Here is a 25249-nt window from a genome sequence, read left to right as displayed (position 1 = left end):
TTTGAACATGCGCAAGCAACATCTATATTTTATTTGTATATTTTATATTCAATTATATCATGATTCTATATAAACTATAACACTTTTAAAAGTAGAACATCAAAGAATTTGATATGATAATATATATATAGAAATTCTACCATTATTGTTTTCATACCAATAAATTATAATGTGTGTTGGGTGACCACATTCCTAATTTAGATGCCACTATTACAGATAAGCCTCAGATCTTAATTTCTCCAGAATTACCAGGATTTTTAAAATTTTAGACCAGGTTGATGGGTTGATATTCTATAAAGGAGAAGGACATATTTCAAGTAAACAGTTTTTTGTTAGCTTTTTAAGTCAGCATTCCTAAGGTATAATTTACATAAAGTAAATGTACCAATTTCTGTATAGTTTAGTACTTTTTTGCAAAAGAACAGACACTGGTAATCATTACAGTCAAGATATGGAACATTTTTGTCACCTTAAAAAACTGTCATTCCTGTTTGCTGTCAATCCCTACCTTAACCCTCATGCAAATAAAAACTTGAAGAACTTGATAACTGGGGTTAAGTTTTTTCTCAGTCAGAAACATTTTCTTATGTCTCATGCAAATCATAAACTAGTCCATTGCAGAGTCCCACGTGAGAGAATAGTTAATAGCACAGGACTGAAGAAGCAGAGAGTGTGGCTTTAAGATCAGGGTGTTGGCAGATACGAAATGTAGAAGAATAAAGGGTAGAAAAGATTTCTTAGGTTGTGGGACGGTGATGGAGTGACAGATGTGGCATAACTTTTAGTTTGAAAAGAACTATGATCTAGTTGCAAGAGATGAAAATAAACTATTCCTTGATGTTCTATAGGCAGAAAAGATGGAGCTAGAAAATGGCACGATGGTGAAAGAATTCATCCTTCTTGGTCTCACCCAGTCCCAAAATGTTCAGCTCCTGGTCTTTGTGCTGATCTTAATTTTCTATCTCATTATCCTTCCTGGAAATTTCCTCATCATTTTCACCATCAGATCAGACCCTGGTCTCACAGCCCCCCTCTACTTCTTTCTGGGCAACTTGGCTTTCCTGGATGCATCCTACTCCTTCATTGTGGCTCCCAGGATGCTGGTGGACTTCCTCTCTGAGAAGAAGGTAATCTCCTACAGGGGCTGCATCACTCAGCTCTTTTTCTTGCACTTCCTTGGAGGAGGGGAAGGGTTACTCCTTGTTGTGATGGCCTTTGACCGCTATATCGCCATCTGTCGGCCTTTACACTATTCCACAGTCATGAACCCTAGAGCCTGCTATGCCTTGCTGTTGGCCCTGTGGCTTGGAGGCTTTGTCCACTCCATTATCCAGGTGGCCCTCATCCTCCACTTGCCCTTCTGTGGCCCAAACCAACTGGATAACTTCTTCTGTGATGTGCCACAGGTCATCAAGCTGGCCTGCACAGACACCTTCGTGGTGGAGCTTCTAATGGTCTTCAACAGTGGCCTGCTCACCCTCCTGTGCTTCCTGGGGCTTTTGTCTTCCTATGCAGTCATCCTTTGCCATGTACATGGGTCTGCTTGTGAAGGGAAGAGCAAAGCACTGTCCACATGCACCACTCATATCATTATTATACTTCTCATGTTTGGACCTGCCATCTTCATCTATACTCGCCCCTTCAGGGCCTTACCACTGGACAAGGTAGTTTCCTTCTTCCACACAGTGATCTTTCCATTGATGAATCCTGTGATTTATACCCTTCGCAACCAGGAAGTGAAATCCTCCATGAGGAGGTTACTGAGTCGGCATGTTGTCTGCTGAATAGATTTTATAAAAAGTCAAGAAGAGGGAATTCTTGCTATAAATCATACATTCATTAACAAATACTATTTTACTGAGTACCTCCCATTTGTCAGGTACTATTGTGGGCAATGAGGGAGAGTTATACATAATTAGGGAATAAGCTTGGTATGCCTAAAGAATATAAAACAAACACCTGAATGGTTGGAACATGATGAATACTTATGAGAGATTTAAGGGTTAAATTTTATGTGACTGTAAGGGTCAAATCACTAAGGTCTATTAGGCTGAAATAAGGAATTTTATTTTATTCTAAATACTGTAAAAAATACATGTTAACATTTTAAGCAAGAGAGTCACTCATCCACAGTTGTTTCTTCTGTGGTTTAGAGCAACATCAGGATTCTGGGCAGAGATCAATAAGTTGCAAAACTCCATTAAGAGCTAAATGCTATTCTGCAGACTTGTTTTGAAAAAAATCTCTCTCTCCCCCCCTGTCCTCTTTCTCTATATATGATTCTCTCTAATATATATATTTGTTTACTTTACCCCCCCCCCATTTGCTTAATGGGTATGAAAGGAAGGTAATTGGTTTCATAGAAAAATGTCATGAAATTATTTCATCTGACTTTTTCAGAGCTTCGTGATTATTACTAATGGGTTTTTACAAATCCTCCCTTTATGTTAAACCTTGCCCTCAGTTGATTTTACTCATTATGATAATGATAATTATTTGCTACTATAGATCTGTTGGAGATTACATAAATTACTTTATTATTTTAAATGCAATAGGTTTAATGTGGGAAATTAGGTACTTGCAAAATCTTTGAAGGGATAGAATACTATTTTCTATGCTGGGAATCCAGACATGATTGCCAGAAAAACAGTAAAAAACTAACCTGCCAAGTGATCTATCCCTACAATAATCAGGAGATGGGGAACCAAGAAGCTATTTTGCCAATTCTTGACTGAAGGACTATATCTAAATTAGCCATGGTCTGGGAACAGGAGGATGATACAGAATACCTTTAATGTTATCACCTCTCCAATTAATTTTTTCTAAGTTCAAGTTTTACATAAGTACATTTGATAGTCAGAATTTGGAACCCTAGATACAAAGGTTCTAGAAGAACCTGTTTATATGTTCTCAGCTTTATAAGAAAACAATAAAACAATGCCAAAAATGGTAAAATGTAGGATAATAGTATTACAGTCTTGGAAGTGTGAAAGGCCACTGAAGTAGGATATAAAAATAGTAAATGGAAAGAAAAAATTATATTTTACATAGTAAAAAATATGTATGTGTAGGCAAAAGTTAAAAAAAACTGATGAAAATCCATTTACCACATATATATGGGCAGATTATTTTCTCAACAATTATAGAGGCTTGCATGAACATTGAATTGAGTGTTTCCTCCCTATCCCAGGATTGTACAAGGGAGTACCTATGCATAAAAATTAAAATAAAAAAGCTGTTAACTAAAAATTAATAAAAATGATAAAAGATTAATTCACTAATACATAAGGAATTTCAATAAATGAATGTGAAATAGATCATACCCAGAAGGAAACTAGAAATGGGCAATTGAAACCAACAAAGTTAACAAAGGAAAAAATGGAAAAGCTTATCAACATAATTTTATTCTCAAAAACAAATGATGAGAATACAGACTACTGATTCTGGTTAGCTTGTAGAAGAATGTTGCTCATGTACTATCAACAAAAAGAAAAGTGCAGAAATAAAATTATACTTTTCTCTGAGGCTAAAAAAAGAGTGGATGAAGCAAGGAAACCTTATTACAGAGATCCAGAAAGGGACAAAGTCCATCTAAGACAAGCAGAGAGCTATGGCAGCTTTCATATTTGTGGGCAAGTACCTGGTCTGGATATGGACACATGGAGGAGTGATCATGCCATAGATTGAGATATTTGATAGAGATGAGTAAAAAGCTCTAAGCTATTGACAGACTAGAAGCTGAAAAAGCCCCAAACACAAAAATAAATAGCTTACTTTTATAAATTTCTCCCACTACCCCCACTGACACCTATACCAGTAATTTGCTCAGAAAAGGGGCAGTGGAGGAAGAAATAAAAATTATAGGGGATTTGAACATTTTTAGCTATTATTGTAGTGCTTGGGTGTCTATAGAGTTGAATCCTAAAGGAAACAAAAATATCTGAATTGTGGCTCAAACTCCTCCCAGCTCCAAGTATCACCAGGATAAAAGATCTTGGTGGCAGTTGGCAGATGTTGGAGGTAAAACTAATTTGAGCTGAATTTAGTTTAATTAAAGATGATTCCAAGTCTTAGCTCGACTAGACCTTTGAAAGAATATGAATGATCATATCCTCATTCTAACTTGTGGACAGAGGAAAAGGATTGAAGTTTCTAAAGAACTAAGCAAAATAATATTAAATACTCTTCATCTTCCATTGAATTTTTACAGGAAGTTTTGGGACTACCATTTAAAAATTAGGAGCTATGCCACGAAAATAGGGAAGAGTATGTCTAATAGAAAAATATTGATATATAAAACCACATGATGTAATTATCAGACAAAAACTTTAGAAAAAACTATTATGTCAAATAAGTAATAAATGGATAACTAGATGAGGATTTTAGGAGAGAAATGTAAATTCTAAATGTAAATGGATATGCTAGAACTGAAATCAACAATATTTGAAATTAAAAGAAATTCCTTAGATAAGCTGAATGAACAGCATTGTGGACAATGCAGACAAAATGGCTAATGATTGTTAGGATAGGTTTTTAGAAACAACCCAAACTGAAGTAGAGAAATAAAAGACTAAAAGTATTAATAGTGTTAATATACTATGGGGACAATAACAAATAGTAAAATATATGTGTAATTGGGATTCCAGATGAGGAGAGAGAGAATGGGACAGGAAAAGAAGTAACTTCCAAGAATTCATATCCAAGAAACTTGGCAAAATCCAAGCAATATAAATACAAATAAGACCACAGTGTAACAGATGCTAACCGAATATGAAAAGAACATTTTAAAAGCAACAGAGGAAAAAAGACACTTCAGGGGAGCGACAAGAATGGTGGTTGACCTTTTATCAGAAACCATGGACACCATGTCAGTGAAATGGGATTTTTAAAGTTCTCAAAGAAAAACAGTTAAGCTAGAATTCCATATCTAATGAAAATAAACCTCAAAAAGAAAAGTGTAACAGGCATTTAATATTCATAAAAGCTGAGAGAGAATGTGTTGGCAGTAGACCCACACAGAAAGTCATATTAAAGGAAAATTCTTCATGTTAACAGGAAAACATGTCAGATGGAAACTGGAATTAATGAGGAATAAAAAGATCTGGAAATGGTAAAAAAAAAAAAGGTGTATAAATATGGCAAGGAGTATTTTTACTTTGTATTATTTACTTTATAATTAACTGCTTTAAAATAATAAAGTACTATGGGGCTTATAACTTACTTAGAAGTAAAATATATGATAACAATAGCACAGAGGACCTAAGGAAAGATAAAAGATTTATATATGTTTTTGTAAATTACTTATACTCTTCATGAAGTATCCTTGAATAATAATTTGAAGTGACTGGTAAGCTATAGATGAATATTGTAATCACTAGAGCATCCACATATTTAAAAATAATACAAAGAGATTTAATTAGATAACCTTTACAGGAAAGAAAATGGAATATAAAAAACATTCACTACAAAAGAAGGAAGGAAGGAAGTGCAAAGGAATGAAGAGGAATGGGGCAAACAGAAAACAAGTACCAATGAACTCAAAGATCAACAATATTAAATATAAATGGACCAAACATGCCAGTTAAAAAAAGAGCAAGATTCAAGTATATACTGTTTGTAAGATATCAGTTCTTAAATATAAAGACCCAGATATATTTTAAGTATAAGGGTGGAGAATGATATGCCATATGTGATGTTTAATTTTATATATCAACTGGCTGTGGGGTCCCCAGATTAAATATTATTGCTGGTGTGTCTGTGAGAGTGTTAGTATGAGCTTAGTTAGTATGAGTATTTGAATTGGTGGACTCAGTAAAGTAGATTGCCCTTCCCAATGTGGGTGGGCATCATTTAATCTATTGAGGGCCTGAATAGAAAAAAAGGCAGAAGGAGGAATTTGCTTCTTATTTCTTTCTTCACTGATTGAGCTGGGATATTTCATTTCATCTCTTTTAGTCCTTGGACTGGAATTTATACCATCAGCTCTCCTGGTTCTCAGGCCTTTGAACTTGGACTAAATGACACCTCTGGCTTTCCTGGGTCTTCATTTAGGAGAGGACAGATTGTAGGACTTCTCCAGTTCCATAGTCACATGAACCAATTCATTATAATAAACCTCTCTCTCTAATATGTATCTATGTATCCTACTATTCTGCTTGTCTGTAAAACCCTAATACACCCTGCAAACCTTAATCACTTCATGGTATAGCTGTATTAATAACAAAGTAAACTTCAAGGACCCAGAGGTATTATTAGGTATTTATAAAAGAATTTCATAGCAATAAAAATTTCAATTCATCAAGACATAACAATCATAATGTGATTCCTCTAGCAATAGAACTTAAAAATGTATGCACTAATACAGACATATATAAATAAATAAATGGAGAACCCAAAGGCATAGATTGAGATTTTAATAACTGTCTTTGAAAGTTGATAGAACATCTGATAAAAAATCAGTAGGGGTATACAAGAATTGAACGCTAGAGACAAACTTAACCTAGTTGCTGTTTATAGAGTATTGCACCCAACAATGAGGAATACACATTCTTTTCATGAGGCATTTGCCAAGTAGACCATATGCTGGCCTATAAAAAAACTCATTATATTGCATACAAAATGTATTCTCTGACCACACTGGAATTGAATTAGAAATAATTAAGAAAAAACTATGTACATTTCTGAATTAAGACGCAGACACTTATAAATAACCCAATGTGTACAAGAAGAAATTAGAGGATATTAGAAAATACTTTCCTTTTCATACTCTGGTTTTTTTTAAAAGAGTTTGTGTAGAATCAGTATTATTTCTTCAATAGATGGTGGATTTCATTAGAGGAGGCATCTGGGTCTGAAGTTTTCTTCATGGGAAGATTTTTAAGTACAAGCTGAATTTCTTTAATAGATACATAGCTATTCAGTCTATTTCTTCTCGAAATAGTTAGTAGTTTTAGTAGTTAGGCCTTTAACTTTAGTAGTTAGGCCTTTAGAATTTTGTGCATTGAACTGGTTATTAAATCCATTGGCATAAATTGCTCATAATGTTTCCTTAATATTTTTAATTTTTATCATATCTACATTGATTGTCCCTCTTTAATTCCTGATATTGATATTTTTGTAATTTCTTTCTTTTTCTTGACTATTCTGACTAAAGTTTTATCAATTTGGTTGTTCTTTATAAAAGCTAGCTTCTGGTTTTATTTATTTTTCTCTATTATTTTTCTCAATTTCTTATATTTCTTCTCATGTCTATGTTATTGCATTCCTTCTTCCTTGTTTGGATTTCATTTCCTATTCTTTTTCTAAAGGTGAAGATTAGACTATTGATTCAAACCCTTTGTTATAAACCCTTTAAATATATTCAGTTGATTCTACACATTTCTAAGCACTGCTTTATATTTTGCATACGTTTATATGTTGTGTTTTCATTTTCATTGAATTAAAAATACTTTCTAATGTCCAGTTTGACTTTCTTACTCATGGGTTATTTAGAGTATATTTTTACCCTGAATATTTGGGAATGAGCCTGATACATTTCTAGTTTAGTTTCATTGTGGTCCAAGATTATATTTAATATGATTTCAATTTAAAAATGTGTTGAAATTTGCTTTATATCCTAGAATAAAATCTGTTGGATTAAGACCTGCCATGTTGAATGCCATAATAAGTTCTGAATTTTATTTTGTTTAAAATTTTTTTAACATTTATTATTTTGTTGAGAAAGAGAGTGTGAGCAAGAGAGAGGCAGACACAGAGGGAGACATAGAAACAGGCTCCAGGCTCTGAGCTCTCAGCACAGATACTGATGCGGGGCTTGAACCCACGAACAGTGAGATCACGACCTGAGCTAAAGTCGTTGGCTTAACCAGCTGAGCCCCCTAGGCACCCTACTGAGTTCTAAATTTTAAATTTAAGAGTATACTTTTGAAAAATGAACTTAGTCTGATCAATGTAGCTACAGAATACATATAAACAACATACTGAGAAGTTGTAAATTTCCTCAAGTCAGCTAGATATATTTTTTACATACAGGGTAAAACAGCAGCCTCTTGGGTATTTCCTGAATTTCCTTTTGCTCAATTGTAAACTTAATCAAATATAATCACTCTAAGCAATTACCTTGTTTTTCCAATCTTATCTCTTACTATATTTCTGCACATACACAGTTTTGATTCTTTGATGCCTTTGCACATTCTGTCTTCTCCTTTTCCCACTTTCTGGTGAATAGTTCAATCAAGACTCAGCCATAATGTTTCTTCCTTCTTGAAACATTTCTAATGCTCCACGTTGTGTTCACTTCTGTTTGCTCTTGTGATACTCTAAGTACAGTTATGTTATAAAACATCTCAAGATTATTTAAATGTTATGTATATTATTCACAATTTTCTGCTTGCCTTGAAGTTAATGTTTGTCTTATTAATTTTTGTATTTCATCTCTTGGCACAATGACTCACTCTGGTAGACTTTCAATAATGGTTGATAAGAGAATGAGTAATAGAATACATTATTTTTTTTACTGCAAAAAGCAGAATTGGAAATTTTGAAATAGGAGATAATATAGAGTTTTATATTATGTGATTATGTTAATAATAATTTAAAACATGACTGTGGTAGAAAGGAATCGATGAGAAATACACACAATAGGAAAAAGGTCAGAGAATATATATAATATTTTGAAATGTATTTTCCACAATTTTCAACGTGTATAAGCTTAAAAATTCTAGAACTTATATTATACATGATATATATTATATACTTACATTATATATATAATTTTATACATTATATAAATAACATATATAAATATATAATTTTTATATATGGGATGTTTTTATGTTTTATACATGGGATGTTTTTATGTTTTATATATGGGATGTTTATCACATTTGTTTATTAATAGGGAGAAAATAATATACAATCCATTTGCTTATTTATGCATAATGGTTTGGGGAAGATACAGAGAGAATAATAGCTATTTCCTACTCTGAATTGTGTGTTGGGGGGGAATATAGATAGGGGACAAAGATGGGAAGGAATCATCTTTGTGTATAATTTTTTCACTATCTTGGCATCCTGGCCTGTTTTCTATTCCTCAGCACACCAGATCTTTTCTTTTCTTCTCTTTTCTCTTTTTTCTCTTTTCTCTTTTCTTCCCTCCCCTTTTCCCTTCCCTTTTCCCTTCCCTTTTCCCTTTCCTTTTCCCTTCCCTTTTCCCTTTCCTTTCCTTTCCGTGTATTTGTTTATTTTGAGCGAGACAGCATGAGTGGGGGAAGGGCAGAGAAAGAGGCAATAAGAGAGAATCCCAGTAGGCTCCACACCATCAGAGAGGAGCCCTATGTGAGGCTTGAACCCACGAATCATGAGACCTGAGCAGAAATCAAGAGTCAGATGCTTAACCCACTGAGCCACACAGGTGTTCCCAGATCTTTCTTTTTGGTGGCTTCTTTCTAGAATGGCTTCTTTTAGACATTCAGAACTCACTCTTTTGAAACTGCCTCAGAAAGACCTTCCCTGACCACCACTCCATCTAAAATAGCAGTCTTTTTCTCCAACACACTGTTATATCTTCATTATAACACTCATTACTATCTGATGTTTTCTTTTCTGCTTGTTTATTGTCTGTCTCCCTGCATTAGAATGTAAAATTCCAAAGAACAGAGTTGTTGTTGGTCTTGTCCATACTGCATTGCTGACACTTAAAATACTACCTGGCTCATGGTAGACAGTAAGTGATTTTTGAATTTGGTGCAGAATCTAAGGGAGTGTCAAAAAACTCAGCAATAGAGATAAATAGTTCAGTATCTTAATATAAAAAAATGCCCCATTTTAGGTGGAAAAACAGTCTGAGAAAAGCGGTGTTATTTTCCAAAGTCATTGAACATTTATAGATTAGAGCCAGGATTATGTCCTTAGCTTTTGCTTTCTGCCTGTCAATCTTTTCACTATAATGGGCTATTTTCATGTATATGATTGTTTTTAATGTTTATTTTTGAGAGAGAGAGAGAACGAACGAATGCGGGCACAAGCTCGTGTGCACATGAGCAGGGGAGGGGCAGAGAGGGGCACACAGAATCCAAAGCAGGTTCAGGCTCTGAACTGTCAGCACAAAGCCCAAAGTAGGGTTCAAACTCAGGAACCATGAGATCAAGACCTGAGCTGAGGTGGGACACTTAACCAACTGAGCCACTCAGGTGCCCTGAAAAATATCACCTTTTTAAGTCTTTTGTGGCACGACTCTAACTTTTTCCAAGATGGGGCTGTTACTATACAATTATATATATAATTATCTTTACATTTATGTCTACTTTATTTTCCTGTCCTATATTTTGATCATTCTAAATTTCTCTTTATCTCTTTCTCTTTTTTCCTTTTTCTACTTTTCACACTGTGTTTTTGAGCTGCAAATAGATTAGGACAAATACATATCTGATTATGAATTATATTTAGTTTACAAAGAGTATATTCATTTTTTCAATTGTAAAGTTACTCATAAACTCAGATTTCCCTTTAAAGCAAAACAATAAAAAAATCAGATATAAAAAAAAGAAAATTAAGCTTCATTTAATTGCTCTGACCCTTAATTTTTTACTTTAATAATCTTCAATGGAAAAAAAAAGTTACTGATTTTTGTTTTTGCCGAGCAGAGTAAAAGTGAATAAACAAGAAATACTGAGATCATGATAGATCTTTTCACATCCTATTTGGGAAGTCACTTTCCCTTGAGGAAATTGTCTATCTTACACCAAACAGTTCTTTTCTCTAAGAAGAATTATGCCTTCAAAGTCTTCATGAGCATTAATATTCTCTCTGCTTATGTCTTCATCACAGCAATGTGTTGAATCTTACAAGCTCATTACTGACTTAGCCACATTGTTTGCTTTCAGGGTCAGATCATGGCGATGCTAGAGAATGAGTAAAGCACTTGCCTTGAGTGCAAAAACTAAGGAAGTAACCAAAAAACTTACCAACTTCGTAATAAAGAATGTTTTAATTAATATTTTTAAAAAATCAAAATTAATTATAAAAATCCATCATGAACAAAATAAACACCAAACTTTAAAGACAGTATCAATAATAATGTCATGCTGGGCCATACTGGAATCTCATGGAAAGGGAAAAATCTGTAATTTTTATGTCTTTATTAAAAAATGTGTTGGGGCGCCTGGGTGGCGCAGTCGGTTAAGCGTCCGACTTCAGCCAGGTCACGATCTCGCGGTCTGTGAGTTCAAGCCCCGCGTCAGGCTCTGGGCTGATGGCTCAGAGCCTGGAGCCTGTTTCCGATTCTGTGTCTCCCTCTCTCTCTGCCCCTCCCCCGTTCATGTTCTGTCTCTCTCTGTCCCAAAAATAAATAAACGTTGAAAAAAAAATGTGATTATTCTGTTCATAATTTCACATTAACTTTTATTTTCAAAATACTGTACTAAAATATTACTTATCTTGATTATTAAAGTTTTTGGTACCCTGGTAAATTTTATGCCTAAGGCAAATACCTCACTTTCCTCACCCTCTCATCCTGGCCTTGCTTGCTTTCTTGATGTATATGTATGTATGTGTGTATGTGTATATCATGTATATGTATACATATTAATCTTTCATTTACATTTTTTTTGAATTCTAAAATAGAAATTGATTTTTCTTGATCTTTACTTTTGACCTAATAAATACGCTTCCAAATAGGGTTTATTATCTCATTCACTGATACGATTTTGGTTTTAAAATTCAGAATTTACCCAGTGTGGCATTATGTGATTCATTTAAAAATATTTACCTCTTACAGAGCTCTGGTATTTCCCCATGCCTGATTTAGTTGACATTCTAATAGCTCCCTCTGGAAATATTCAGTAGAGTTGTCGTAGTCTCAAGTGTCCAAAGCACTTTCTCCATTGCATCACAAAGAGTTAAAGGAGGTTTCAAAAGCTGTGTTCCATATGTGAGAACAAATATTTATGAACAATAAAAATGGTCAGTTAATGTTTTTAGCAAGAGAGGAAGGATGGCTACTCTGTGAGAATTACATAAAACCCTTGGAGACTCAAATTTCAGGGGCTGGGAGCAGTATTTGTATTTATAAGAAACAAGAAGGAAAGAACAACAGAGAAGGTATTACAGCTATTCTGCTCCATCTCCTGCCCTGGAATACAATGGAACAGAGGTCAGAGTTTCAGTAGGAATAGCAGAGGCAAAGGCCTAAATTCAGCAGAGTGGCATTTTCTACCGTCTCCTCTAATACATTTCCATATCTCTTGATGCTTAGAATTTAATGGTGGACAAAAACTTTCATTCTCTTGTCATAGTTAAGTGAAATTATCAGTGACTTTCAGCGAATTGACATTTGATGTTAAAACCAAGGAGCATATAAATGACTGATGTGTTTTATTTTCCTTATGAAGAACAGATGGAAGGAAGGAAGATACAGAAAGTTAGGCTAAAGTCTTCAGGGGAAAAACTTAACAGATTTTATATTTTTCAGATTAGCGCAGATATCTTAACTTCCATACTCAACATATTTGAGAGTTTCTTCTATTGTCTGTGGTTCCATTATTCATCAACATAGGGTAACTGAGAGAAAGCTTGTAAAACTGAGAAAAGCTTGATCTACAAATGACTTACACGAAGGCTTTATTGCACTTCCACAATTTCTTCTATTAATCAGATTTTTGCAGCTGTCACCCAGGGTTTACCCTGCAGCCATTGACAAAGGATCTCGTGGCAGTATGTCCACTCAGTAGAGCTACCTCGTAACATCTACAGATTTGCAGGGTTAGCTTTGGTTTAAACACACTGGAATAAGTTTATTATTATTATTATTATTATTATTATTATTATTATTATTATCTCCTTTGATCCTTATATCCCTGTCAGACAGGAGTCAACACATTATTCTATATGATAAATGAAAATTCAGCCTTTTGAAAGCTGGGTGACTTTCCTAGGGTAATACATTTAGTGAATTGCTGAGCCAACACTTACTCATTCTAAAAAGGTATTAGAATCATATAAAAGGACTTCAAACCAAGGATATTTCTACATTATTTATTATTTCCTAAAAAGCTAGGAATTTAGAAGTATTTTAATGTAACCATCTCATTTCATTGATGAGAAAATTTTCTGGCTGAAGACCAACACATTTGTTTAGTGCTTTATACGTCCATCATTAGCATCAGTATTAAATTTTTGATCATGTTCTTCAGCTTGATCCACATTTTTAAGGATATGTAGAACTTGTTAATTTATACTTAAATAATTTATAAGCTTCAATCAATATGCTGACAGACATTACACTCAAATTTTTGGAAACTTTGTTAAATATATTCATTAGAATGATATTAATGAAATTTACTTTTCAAAAAGGTAAAGCATCTCATTTTATCAAGTTCACTTATATGCAGTAAAAAAAATATATGAGGGAATGGGAAGTATTAATGAGTGGTTCAGATTTAGTAAACTGTAAGGATACCATTCAAGAGAAAATGGTTAGTACTGAAAAGTGACTTACACATTTTATTTTGTAGACCAACTGTTTAGAATGGAAGATGATGGGAAGCATATGTATTGCTTGTTTTGTTTGAAAGGAAACAATATGGTTTTTGTTTCATATTTATATTAATTTTTACACTTGATCTTAGCCAAAAGGCCAAGAAGTGATTAATATTAATTTTTTAAAAGTTTACTTTGAAAGAGAGAGTACACATCAATGGAGGAGGGGCAGAGAAAGAGAGAGAAAGGAGAGAGATAATCCCAAGCAGACCCTGTGCTGTCAGCGCAGAGCCTGACATGGTTTGTAAGATGATGGCCTGAGCTGAAATCAAGGGTCAGATGCATAACCGACTGAGCCACCCAGGCACCCCTTGTTTTTAGATATAATGGCAAGAGAGGCATGGGATATAGTGGAGTGACAGTGAACAAGGGGACAAGCAGAGAGAGTGAAAAAATTTCAGAGAGAAGAGAACACGAATACATGATAGGGAGAAAGAAGAGAAAATGATACAGTGTTAGATTTATAGAAAGCCAGGTAAATAGGGAAAGAAAATTAGGAGAAAATGACTTCAATAAATTAAAAGGGGAAAAGAAACCATAAACAAATTTATACAAATAAATTAGGAAAATGAAGACTTGGTGATGAGTGAAAGGGGAGAGAAGGAGAATAGAGGGAACATTAGGAAGGAAGCATGAGTAAATGTTTCAAAGAGATGGGGAAGTTAAGGCCCTTTGGTCTCTACAACTGGCTCCAGGGGCTGGTCGACCACTGTTGGCGCTCCAGGCCTGCACAGTTGGTTTCCACCTTAAAAATGAGGGCAGCCCTTCTCCCTTGCCTTCCTACTTCTATAATATATCATCATTGCCACAGTGAGAAGAACGTATGTATTAGCTGAAATGGCAAGGAAAATTGGAGATAGGGTGGTAAGGATTTAGATTTTTGATCCTTTTCCGACTAATTGGCTAAAATAGGATATTTTTATTCTGAAGAGGGCTGTAATTTGTAGATTTTGTCCAGAAATTTATTTTACCTAGAAAAATGCTCATCTCATAGTCTCTGCATCTATGCCAGCCACCATTTCAGAATCACAGGTACAGAAGGCACATATACGAAAATAGGTTATGGGATAAAAATGAATTACATATGTCAGGTAGTGTGTAATACCATATGTTTAGGTAATAGTTGAAAAACAGAGGTGAAAGACAGGAAAGAGGCTGAGTAGAAGAGCCTATAACCCTTAATCACAAAGACCTTCAGAAATCCTCTGATGTCTTAGAGATATATTTAAACACACATCATGAAATAATACACTCTGAGTGAGTTTGTGGGATGCAAAAAACCTAAGTAGAGGGTGGCTTTGACTTACATTCTTTGGTGTATTTTTATAGGAAAATTATGGAATGAATGTTGAGACAAATGGCTGCTGAAATGTTGAAAAGTTAAGAGGTGAGCAGAGAAGCTAATTTAGAGAGTCTACAAATTTTTTATTAAAATTATGTGTATGTCCCACTTTGTGTGTGTGTGTGTGTGTGTGTGTGTGGTGTTTGTGTATATGTATATCATGTATATATACTGATCAATATACCGAAGTATGACTTTCATAAATTCCACCTGTGGTTGCAAGTAATACATGGAAACCTGTATATTATCCACTCTATTCAGCTCTGGAGATACTTAAAACAGATATTTTTAATGTTTTCTAAAATATGTACCCTAACAATGCACTGTATAGACATACTATTTTGTTTTTTGTTTTGTTTTGGGTTTTTTTTTTGGCTTCTCTATTTCTCTCTTCTTTCTTTCCCTCACTCTTCTGTCTTTCCTTTATAACTAATGACTCATTAGCATTTTTGGCACCCCATGTTCCACAGAACTTACTTAAAGCAACTATGCTATTTAGCATAAATAGCATAGGGGAGTACTGGCATATATTACATTATATTTTTCTGTAGATGAGCAATTTTCAATCTTAGATCATTTCATACCCATAACAAAACATTTTTTGAACATGTGCTTTAAGTATATGCAATTTATTTATACAGTACATATATGCCTTGATACTAATTTATATTATACATATTAAAAAGTAGCATTTGAAAAGAATAAAATTAAAATATAATGAATGACTCAGAGAGAGAGAGAGATAGAGAGACAGAGAGGGGGAGAGGGGCAGAGAGTCAGGGAGAGAGAGAATCCCAAGCAGGTATCCCGCTGTCAGCATAGAGCCTGACACAGGGCTCCATCACAGTAACCATGAGATCAGGACCTGAGCCAAAATCAAGAGTCAAATGCTTAACCAACTAAACCACCCAGGTGCCCCAGGATGCCAGATTCTTAAAGTGGAGAGCAGTTCTATAGAAGCACATGATTGAATGGGAATAAGAGTTGTGGTATAAGAACAGTATTTTTGTTTGTTAGTTTGCTTGCTTTAAATCTGGAGTTAATGAAAGGTTTGGAGTTTACCCACCCAGGATACTGGAGAGGGCTGAGACCTGTTTTTAGCTAATGTGATATATATGTCAAATATTTTTAGTTGGACAGGAATGAGGGTCTAGATAGAAGAAACAGTAATAACAATGAACTCTGCTTCTTGATGTACTGCAGACAGAGGAGATGGAAAATGACAACAGCACGGTGGTGAAAGAATTCATCCTTCTTGGTCTCACCCAGTCTCGAGATATTCAGCTCCTGGTCTTTGTCCTAGTTTTAATTTTCTATCTCATCATCCTTCCTGGAAATTTCCTCATCATCCTCACCATCAGATCAGACCCTGGTCTCACAGCCCCCCTCTACTTCTTTCTGGGCAACTTGGCTTTCCTGGATGCATCCTACTCCTTCATTGTGGCTCCCAGGATGCTGGTGGACTTCCTCTCTGAGAAGAAGGTAATCTCCTACAGGGGCTGCATCACTCAGCTCTTTTTCTTGCACTTCCTTGGAGGAGGGGAAGGGTTACTCCTTGTTGTGATGGCCTTTGACCGCTATATCGCCATCTGTCGGCCTTTACACTATTCCACAGTCATGAACCCTAGAGCCTGCTATGCCTTGCTGTTGGCCCTGTGGCTTGGAGGCTTTGTCCACTCCATTATCCAGGTGGCCCTCATCCTCCACTTGCCCTTCTGTGGCCCAAACCAACTGGATAACTTCTTCTGTGATGTGCCACAGGTCATCAAGCTGGCCTGCACAGACACCTTCGTGGTGGAGCTTCTAATGGTCTTCAACAGTGGCCTGATGACCCTCCTGTGCTTCCTGGGGCTTCTGGCCTCCTATGCAGTCATCCTCTGTCGTGTACATGGATCTTCCTCTGAGGGGAAGAGCAAGGCCGTATCCACATGCACCACCCATATCATCGTTATATTTCTTATGTTTGGGCCTGGCATCTTTATCTACACTCGCCCCTTCAGAGCCTTCCCAGCTGACAAGGTGGTTTCTCTCTTTCACACAGTGATCTTTCCTTTGCTGAATCCTGTGATTTATACACTTCGCAACCAGGAAGTAAAAGCTTCCATGAGGAGGCTGTTTAATCAGCACATAGCCTAATTAAAGGAAAAAGAAAAGAAAATCAAGACCAGAGAATTTCCTCTAAAGTAAACTTATCCATTTCCAAATACTGCATTTATTGAGCATTTTCATTTTTGTTGGTACTATTTTAGGCACTAGGAGAAAGAGTTATTAATGAAACAAGTAAAGTCACTGTTCTCCTTAAGGTACAATCTAGTGGAATAGACATTAAAGATAGAAACATGAACAGAATGGTTTCAGGAAGAGATACAGAAACTAAATAAAAAAGCAAAAGGATTGATAGATAATAGAAAGTGTGGAGTGAACATTATAAGTTCACTTTCCATCTTTAATCAAGGTGTTCTTCTGGATGTGACATTTTGGCTAATAACTAGATGAACTAAACGGTCAACCATGCAAACATCTGGAGGCAGAGCATTCTAGGCAGAGGGAACAGGTAGCACATAAACCTGAAGATTAGGTAATGAACTTGGTGTATTTGAAGAATACAACAAAGTTCAAATTGAGGTATAATAAGTGAATGTGAAAATGATTAGAGTTGGAGGTAGTGTTCAACACACTTGAGTCTATGAAGTGAATATAAAGAGGTTCTTTTTGGTATTTTTTTTGTAATTATAATAAGAAACCATTCTAAGGCTTTAAGCAGCAGAATGATTTCTCATATGCAGTTTTATAAATGTCTTAGGGCTGTAAACTCAAGATTCTGTGCAGATATCAAGAGCTGAAAAATTATCAAGAGGGATTATATTTTGAAAAAAATTAAACTGCCAACTTTTTTTTCTAAATTAGATGAAGGCAAAACAATTTATAAAATTCTTGAGTAGAGTTGACACACAATATTAAATTAGTTTTATGTGTACAACATAGTGATTCAATACATCTGTATATTATGCCATCCTCAATACAAGTGTAGCTACTGTCACCACACAACACTATTACAAACTGTTGACTATATTCCCTATCCCGTACTTATTATTCCCTTGACTTTTCATTCCATAGCTGGAAACCTGTATCTCCCACTCCTTTTCACCCATTTTCTCCATCCTGCCACTGATCAGTTTGTTCTCTATATGTATAGGTCATTCTGTGTTTTGTTTCTTTGTTTATTCATTTGTTTTTAGTTTCCACATACAAGTGAAATCATACTGTATTTGTCCTTTTTTTTCTTAAGTTTTTATTTAAATTCCAGTTAACATGCAGTGTAATATACAATACAGTGATTCAACACTTCCATATAACACCCGGCGCTCATCACAGCAAGTGCGCTCCTTAATCCCCATCATCTATTTAACCCATCCCTCTAACCCAACTTTCCTTTTGGTAACCATCAGTTTGTTCTCTATAATTAAGAGTCTGTTTCTTGATTTACCTCTCTCTCATTCTCCCCCCCTTTACTTGCTTGTTTTGTTTATTCCACATGAGTGAAATCATATGGTATTTGTCTCTCTGGCTTATTTACCCAAAGAATACAAAAATACTATATCAAAGGGATACATGCACCTGATGTTTATAGCAGCATGATCAATAGTTAAATTATGGAAAGAGACCAAATGTCCACTGGCTGATGAATGGATGAAGAAGATGTGGTGTGTATGTATGTGTGTGTGTGTGTGTGTGTGTACATACATATACATACACACCACACAATGCAATATTACTCAACCATAAAAAAGAATTAAATCTTGCAATTTACAATGACCTGGATGGACCTAGAGTGTATTATGCTAAGTGAAATAAGTCTGTTTCACTTAAAATACACTCTAGATCCATTTATGTTGTCACAAATGGCAAGATCTTATCCTTCTTTATGGCTATATTATATACACACACACTATATATTATATTCATAGTGTTACATATATATAACATATGTATATGTTACACATACATACATTATGCAATATATATATGCATATTATATATGCACATATATGCATATACATTATATATATATATATATATATATATATATATATATATATATAAATATATATAATGTGTGTGTGTGTACCACATCTTCTTTATACATTCATCTATCAAAGGGTACTTCGGTTGCTTCCATATCTTGGCTATTATACATAATGCTGCAATAAACATAGGGGTTCACGTATCTTTTCAAATTAGAGTTTTCACTTTCTTTGGTTAAATACCTAGTAGTCAAATTACTGGGTCATATGGTAATTCTATTTTTAATTTTTTGAAGGACCTCTGTAGTGTTTTCCATAGTAGCGATATCAATTTGCATTCCTACAAACAGTGCATGAGGGTTCCTTTATCTCTTCATTAAAACTTAGTATTTCTTTTCTTTTTCATTCTAGCCATTTTGACAGGGGTGAGGTGATATCTCATTGTGATTCTTACTTGGATTTCCTTGGTGATTGGTGTGATATTAAGCATCTCTTCATGTGTCTGTCATCCATCTGTCTTCTTTAGAAAAATGTCTATTTAAGTCCTCTCCCAATTTTTAAATTTGATTATTTGGGGTTTTTTTGGTGTTGAATAAGTTCTTTATATATTTTGGATACTAATTCTTATCAGATATGTCATTTGCAAATACTTTCTTCCATTCAGTAAGTTGCTTTTTTGTTTTGCTGATGGTTTCCTTCACTGTGCTAAAACTTATTTGTTTATAATAGTTTATAATAGTTTAAATAGTTTATATTTGTTTCCCTGGCTTATGGAGACATAGCTGGAAAAACATTGCTACAGACAATGTGGAATAGATTACTGCCTATGTTCTCTCCTAGTAGTTTTATGGTTTCAAGTCTCATATGTAGATCTTTAATCCACTTGATTTTATTTTTGTTTATGGTGTAAAAAAAGTGGTCTAGTTTTTTTTTTTTTTGCAAGTAGCAAATGCAAAATGTAAATATTGAAGAGACTTATCTTTTCTCCACTGTATACTCTTGGCCCTTTGTTGTCATAGATTAATTGATCATGTAAGTCCAGTTTTATTTATGAGCTCTGTATTCTGTTCTATTAATCTATTTGTCTCTTTTGTGGCACAACCATACTGTTTTGATAACCACTTTGTAGTATATTATTTTGAAATCTGGGATTGGGATCCCTCCAGCTTTGTTCCTCTTTTTCAAGATTGCTTTGGCTATTTGGATTCTTAGGTAGTTTTATATAAATTTTAGTATTATTTGTTCTCATTCTATGAAAAATCATGTTGGTATTTTGATAGGGATTGCATGGAATTTGTAGATTGTATTGGATAGTATGGGCATGTTAACAACATTAATTCTTCCAATCCATAAGTATGGTATATCTTTCCATTTGTTTGTGTCATCTTCAAACTCTTTCATCAGCATTTTATAGTTTTCAGAGTATAGTTCTTTCCCCTCCTTGATTAAGTTTATTCCTAGGCATTTTATTCCTTTTGGTGAAAATGTAAATAGAATTATTTTCTTAATTTCTCTTTCTGTTACTTTGTTATTAGTGTATAGAGGCACAGTGAATTTCTGTGTATTAATTTTTTATATTGAAGTTTCACTGAATTCATTTATTCTAGTACTTTTTTTGGTGGAGTCTTGAGGGCTTTCCATAGTGTATATAGTATATATAGTATATGGTATCATGTCATCTGCCAATAGTGAAAGTTTAACTTCTTCCTTATAGATGCTTTTTTTTTTTCTCTGATTACTGTGGCTCGGACTTCCAGTACTACATTAAATAAAAGTGGTGATAATGTATATCCTTCTCTTGTCCCCGATTTTAGAGGAAAAGCTGTTTTTCACCATTGAGTATATTAGCTGTGGGTTTTTCATATATGGCCTTTATTATGTTGAGGTATCTTCCCTCTAAACTCATGATGCTGAGAGTTTTTATTGTGAATGGATGTTGAATTTTGTTAAATATTTTTTGTATCTATTGAGATGATCATATGATTTTAATCCTTCCTTTTATTGATGTTGTTTATCATGTTGAGTCATTTGTGAATATTGAACCATCATTTCATTCCTGAAATAAATCCCACTTGACTGTGTTGAATGATACTTTTAATGTATTGTTGAATGTAGTTTTCTAATATTCTGTTGAGGTTTTTTGCAACTATGTTCAACAGAGATATCAGCTTGTAGTTTTCTTCTTTTGGTGTCTCTGTATAGTTTTGGTATCAGGGTAATGCTGGCCTTGCAGAATGTATTTAAAAGCTTTCCTTCCTATTTTTGGAATAGTTTGAGGAGAATGGGTACTAATTCTTTAAATATTTGGTAGAATTCACCTGTGTATCTATGTATATGTATATATACATATATATGTATATATGTGTGTGTATGTATATATATACATGTACACGTACATATATATATTGGTAGTTTTTTGATTACTGATAGAATTTTGTTACCATACCTGGCTAGTTCAGGTTTTCTATTTCTTCCTGATTCAGTTTTGGAAATTTATATGTATATAGAAATTTATCCATTTCTTCTAGGTTGTTCAATTTGTTGGCATATAATTTTTCATAGTATTCTCTTAAAATCCTTTGTATATCTGTAGTGTCAGTTCTTTTACTTTTATGACTTGTGTCCTCTTTTTTTCTTAATGAGTCTAGCCAAAAGTTTATCAATTTGTTTATCTTTTCAAAGAACCGGCTCTTGGGTTCATCTTTTCAATTGTTTTTTGGTCTTATGTCATTTACTTCTGCTCTGATCTTTATTATTTTCTTTCTTCTAGTGACTTTGGGCTTTTTTCTGGTTCCTTTAGGTGTAAGATTAGATTGACTTTTTTTTTCCTTGAAGTAGGTCTGTACTGCTCTATATTTCCCTCTTAGAACATCTTTTGCTGTGTCCCAAAGATTTTGTACCGTTGTGTTATCATTTTCACTTTTCTCGTGTATTTTTTAAATTTCTTTTTAAATTTTTTTGTTGACCCATTGGTCATTTAGTAGCATGTGGTTTAGCTTCTATGCATTTGTGTTTTTTCCAGTTTTTTTTTCTTGTTACGATTTCTACTTTCATACCATTGTGGTCAGAAAGGATGCATGGTATGATTTCCATCTTGTTGAATTTGTTGAGACTTGTTTTGCAGCCTAACATGTGACTTATTCTGGAGAATGTTTCATGTGCACTTGAAAGAATGTATACTCTTGTTTTGGGATGTTCTGTACATATCTGTTATGTCCATCTGGTTTAATGTGTCATTCAAAGGCACCATTTCTATGCTGATTTTTTGCCTGGATTATTTATCCATTGATGTAAGGGGGTGAGGAATGTTAACGTTTCCTACTGTTATTGTAGTACCATCAATTTCTCTCATTATGCCCATTTACATTTGATTTATGTATTTAAGTGCTCCAATGTTGACTATGTAGATATTTGCAATTGTTATATCCTCTTGTTGGATTGATCCCTTTTATCATCACGTAATGTCCTTATATGCCTCTTGTTCTAGTCTTTGTCTTAAAATATATTTTGTTAGATATAAGTATTGCTACCTTGGCTTTTTTTTTTCTTGCTTCCATTTGTATGGCAAATGTTTTTCTATCCCTTTACTTTCAGTCTGTGTGTGTCTTTAGGTCTGAGGCAAGCCTCTTGTATGAAGAATATCAATGTCTTTTTTATTCATTCCACCACCCTATGTTTTTTGATTAGAGCATTTAGATCATTAATGTTAAATTATTGATATGTATGTAGTTATTGACATTTTGTTGTTTTCCACTTGTTTTTGTAGTTCTTTCTGTTTCTTTCTTTTTCTTTGTGATTGATGAGTTTCTGTAGTATTGTGTTTTGCTTTCTCTTTGTTTTGTATCTATTATAGTTTTTGGGTTTGTAGTTTCCATTAAGTTCATATATAATATCCTAAATATATATAGTAGTCACTAAAGTTGATGGTTATTTAAGTTCAAACACATTCTAGAAATACCTCTTATTTTTACTCTCTCCTCCATGTTTTATGTGTAGACTGTCATATTTTACATCTTTTCATTCATAATTTTCTTATGGTCTTATGGTTAATTATGGTCTTTTCCATTAAAAAAATCCTTTTAACACTTCTTGTCAGGTCACTTTAGTGGTGATGAACTCCTTTAACTTTTGTTTGGGAAACTCTTTAAGTCTCCTTCAATTCTGAATAATCTTGCTGGTTAGAGTATTATAGGAAATACCTCTTATTTTTACTCTCTCCTCCATGTTTTATGTGTAGACTGTCATATTTTACATCTTTTCATTCATAATTTTCTTATGGTTAATTATGGTCTTTTCCATTAAAAAAATTCCTTTTAACGCTTCTTGTCAGGTCAGTTTAGTGGTGATGAACTCCTTTAACTTTTGTCTGGGAAACTCTTTAAGTCTCCTTCAATTCTGAATAATCTTGCTGGTTAGAGTATTATAGGTTGTAGGTTTTTTCCTTGAAGCACTAGGAATGTACCATGCCACTCCTTCTTGCCTGTCCAGTTTCTACTGAAAAATAAGCTGAGAGCCTTATGGGGTTTCTTTTGTGCCTTTTTTCTCTCTTGTTGCTTTAAAATTTTTCTCTTTAGCCTTTGACATTTTAATTATTATTATGTAATGGTGTGGACCTCCTTGGATTTATCTTGTTTGGGAATTTCTGGGATTCCTAAACCTGGATGTCTATTTCCTTCCATAGGTTAGGGAAGTTTTCAGCTATTATTTCTTCAAATGTGTTTTCTGCTCCATTTTCTTTCTTTTTTCCTTTTGGGGCAGCTATACTGCAAATGTTCATTTCCTTGATATTTGCTAGGAGATCCTTATTTTTAAGCTGTCCTTATTTTTAAAAATTCTCTTCCACTGTTCACCTTGAGTGGTTTTCATTACCCTGTCTTTGAGATCACTGATCTGTACTCCTGCACCAAATAATCTATTGTTTATTCCCTCTAGTGTTATTTTCTATTTTAGTTATTATATTCTTCAACTGTGATTGGTTCCTTTCTATATTTGTCTTTTTGTTGAACATCTCAGAGTTCTTCCACTCTTTTCTCCAGTCTGGTGAGCATCTTTAAGATAATTACTTTAAATTCTTTTTAGGCATATTGTTTATATGCTTGTCATTTAGTTATTTTTCTGAGTTTTTTTTTTTTCTTTTGGAGCATATTTCTCTGTCTCTCCATTTTGCTTGACTTTCTATGTTTCTATGGATTAGGTAGAACTGCTAAATCTTTTACTCTTGAAGGAATGGTCTTATGTGTGATTGTAACCTGTGCAGATTGTGGGTGCTAGGTGACTTTTGCTGGCTGGCAGGAGCTGTGGCTGGCATGGGGTGGGGGCTGTGGAGCACTTCATGCTGGGTCGGCCCTACTGGGATGTCCAGAATTGAAGTGGAATTGTGTTGGAGTTATCCTGAGACTCTCCAGGGAGTGGGTGCCCTGGGTGAATAGCTGAAGCGGAAGGAGGTGAAAGCCAAGGAGTACCAGGACTTTCTATGCAGTGTGAGCCCTGGGAAGACAGTTAAAGTAGGCATGAGTTGGTGTTAACAGTACCTGGGCTCTCCATGCAGCAGGTGCCCTGTCAGAAAAACTAAAACTAAAGTGTCTGGGGGAGGGGGGAGGGGTCCTGGCGTTATAAGTACAGAGGACACCCTGGCAGGATGGCTGAAGTGGAGGTGAGTGCAAGCTAGGGAGTCCTAGGGCTCTATGTGCAGAAGGCACCCTGCCAGGATAGCTGAAGTTGAAGTGGTTGTAAGTTGGGGTGTTTGGTGGGCAGCTAGAGCTATGGCAGTGTGCAGGCTGGGAGGTTCTGGGGCTCTCCATGCAGACAGCACTATGGAAGGACAGTTGAAGCTGAAGTGGGTACAAGCCTAGGGACCCCAGGGCTCTGTCTGCAGAGGGTGCCCTGGCAGGACTACTAAGCTGAAGCAGACATGAGTTTCTATGGTCCCTTGGCTCTTCACATAGAAGCTATCCTTCCAGGGTAGCTGATAATGAAGTGGTGCAAGCTGGGATGTTCTGGTGCTGTATGCACATAGGGCACCTTGGCAGGATAGCTGAAGGGAGTGTAAACTAAGGTGTTCCAGGACTCTCTGCACAAAGGTGCCCCAGGAGGGTGGCTGGAGCCAAGGTGGGGTGCAGGCTAGGGATCCTGCAGCACTCTGCACAGGAAGCACCCTGGCAGGACAGTTAAAGCTGCAATGGGTATGGGCCAGTTTATCCCCTTGGCTCTCCATTCAAAGTGTACCCTGACAGGACAGTTCAAGATGACATGGATAAGAGCTAGGGTGTCCCAGAGTCCTCAGTGCAGGGGGTGCCCTGGCTGGAACTGATGGAGGCACAGACTTGGGGGTGGTCTTGGGTACTCC

The 25249-nt window shown here is 35.0% G+C and overlaps 2 protein-coding genes across 2 annotated transcripts; both read left to right on the top strand.

Moving 5' to 3' along the window:
• Positions 1 to 857: 857 nt before the first annotated feature.
• Positions 858 to 1784, top strand: LOC122467899 (olfactory receptor 4N4C). Its single transcript, XM_043554474.1, has one exon. The coding sequence runs from the start codon at positions 858 to 860 to the stop codon at positions 1782 to 1784; it is 927 nt and encodes a 308-aa protein (XP_043410409.1).
• Positions 1785 to 16019: 14235 nt separating this feature from the next.
• Positions 16020 to 17014, top strand: LOC122467898 (olfactory receptor 4N2). Its single transcript, XM_043554473.1, has one exon. It carries the CDS (start codon positions 16091 to 16093, stop codon positions 17012 to 17014), a length of 924 nt encoding a protein of 307 aa, XP_043410408.1. The 5' UTR covers positions 16020 to 16090.
• Positions 17015 to 25249: the final 8235 nt, after the last annotated feature.

The sequence above is a fragment of the Prionailurus bengalensis genome, chromosome B3 (genome assembly GCF_016509475.1).
Source record: "Prionailurus bengalensis isolate Pbe53 chromosome B3, Fcat_Pben_1.1_paternal_pri, whole genome shotgun sequence".
NCBI classification, from domain to species: Eukaryota; Metazoa; Chordata; class Mammalia; order Carnivora; family Felidae; genus Prionailurus; species Prionailurus bengalensis.
This window is presented reverse-complemented; position numbering and strand designations above follow the sequence as displayed.

Coding starts and splice junctions, on each gene's coding strand:
- LOC122467899 (XM_043554474.1), top strand. CDS start 858: ATGGAGCTAGAAAATGGCACGATGGTGAAAGAATTCATCCTTCTTGGT.
- LOC122467898 (XM_043554473.1), top strand. CDS start 16,091: ATGGAAAATGACAACAGCACGGTGGTGAAAGAATTCATCCTTCTTGGT.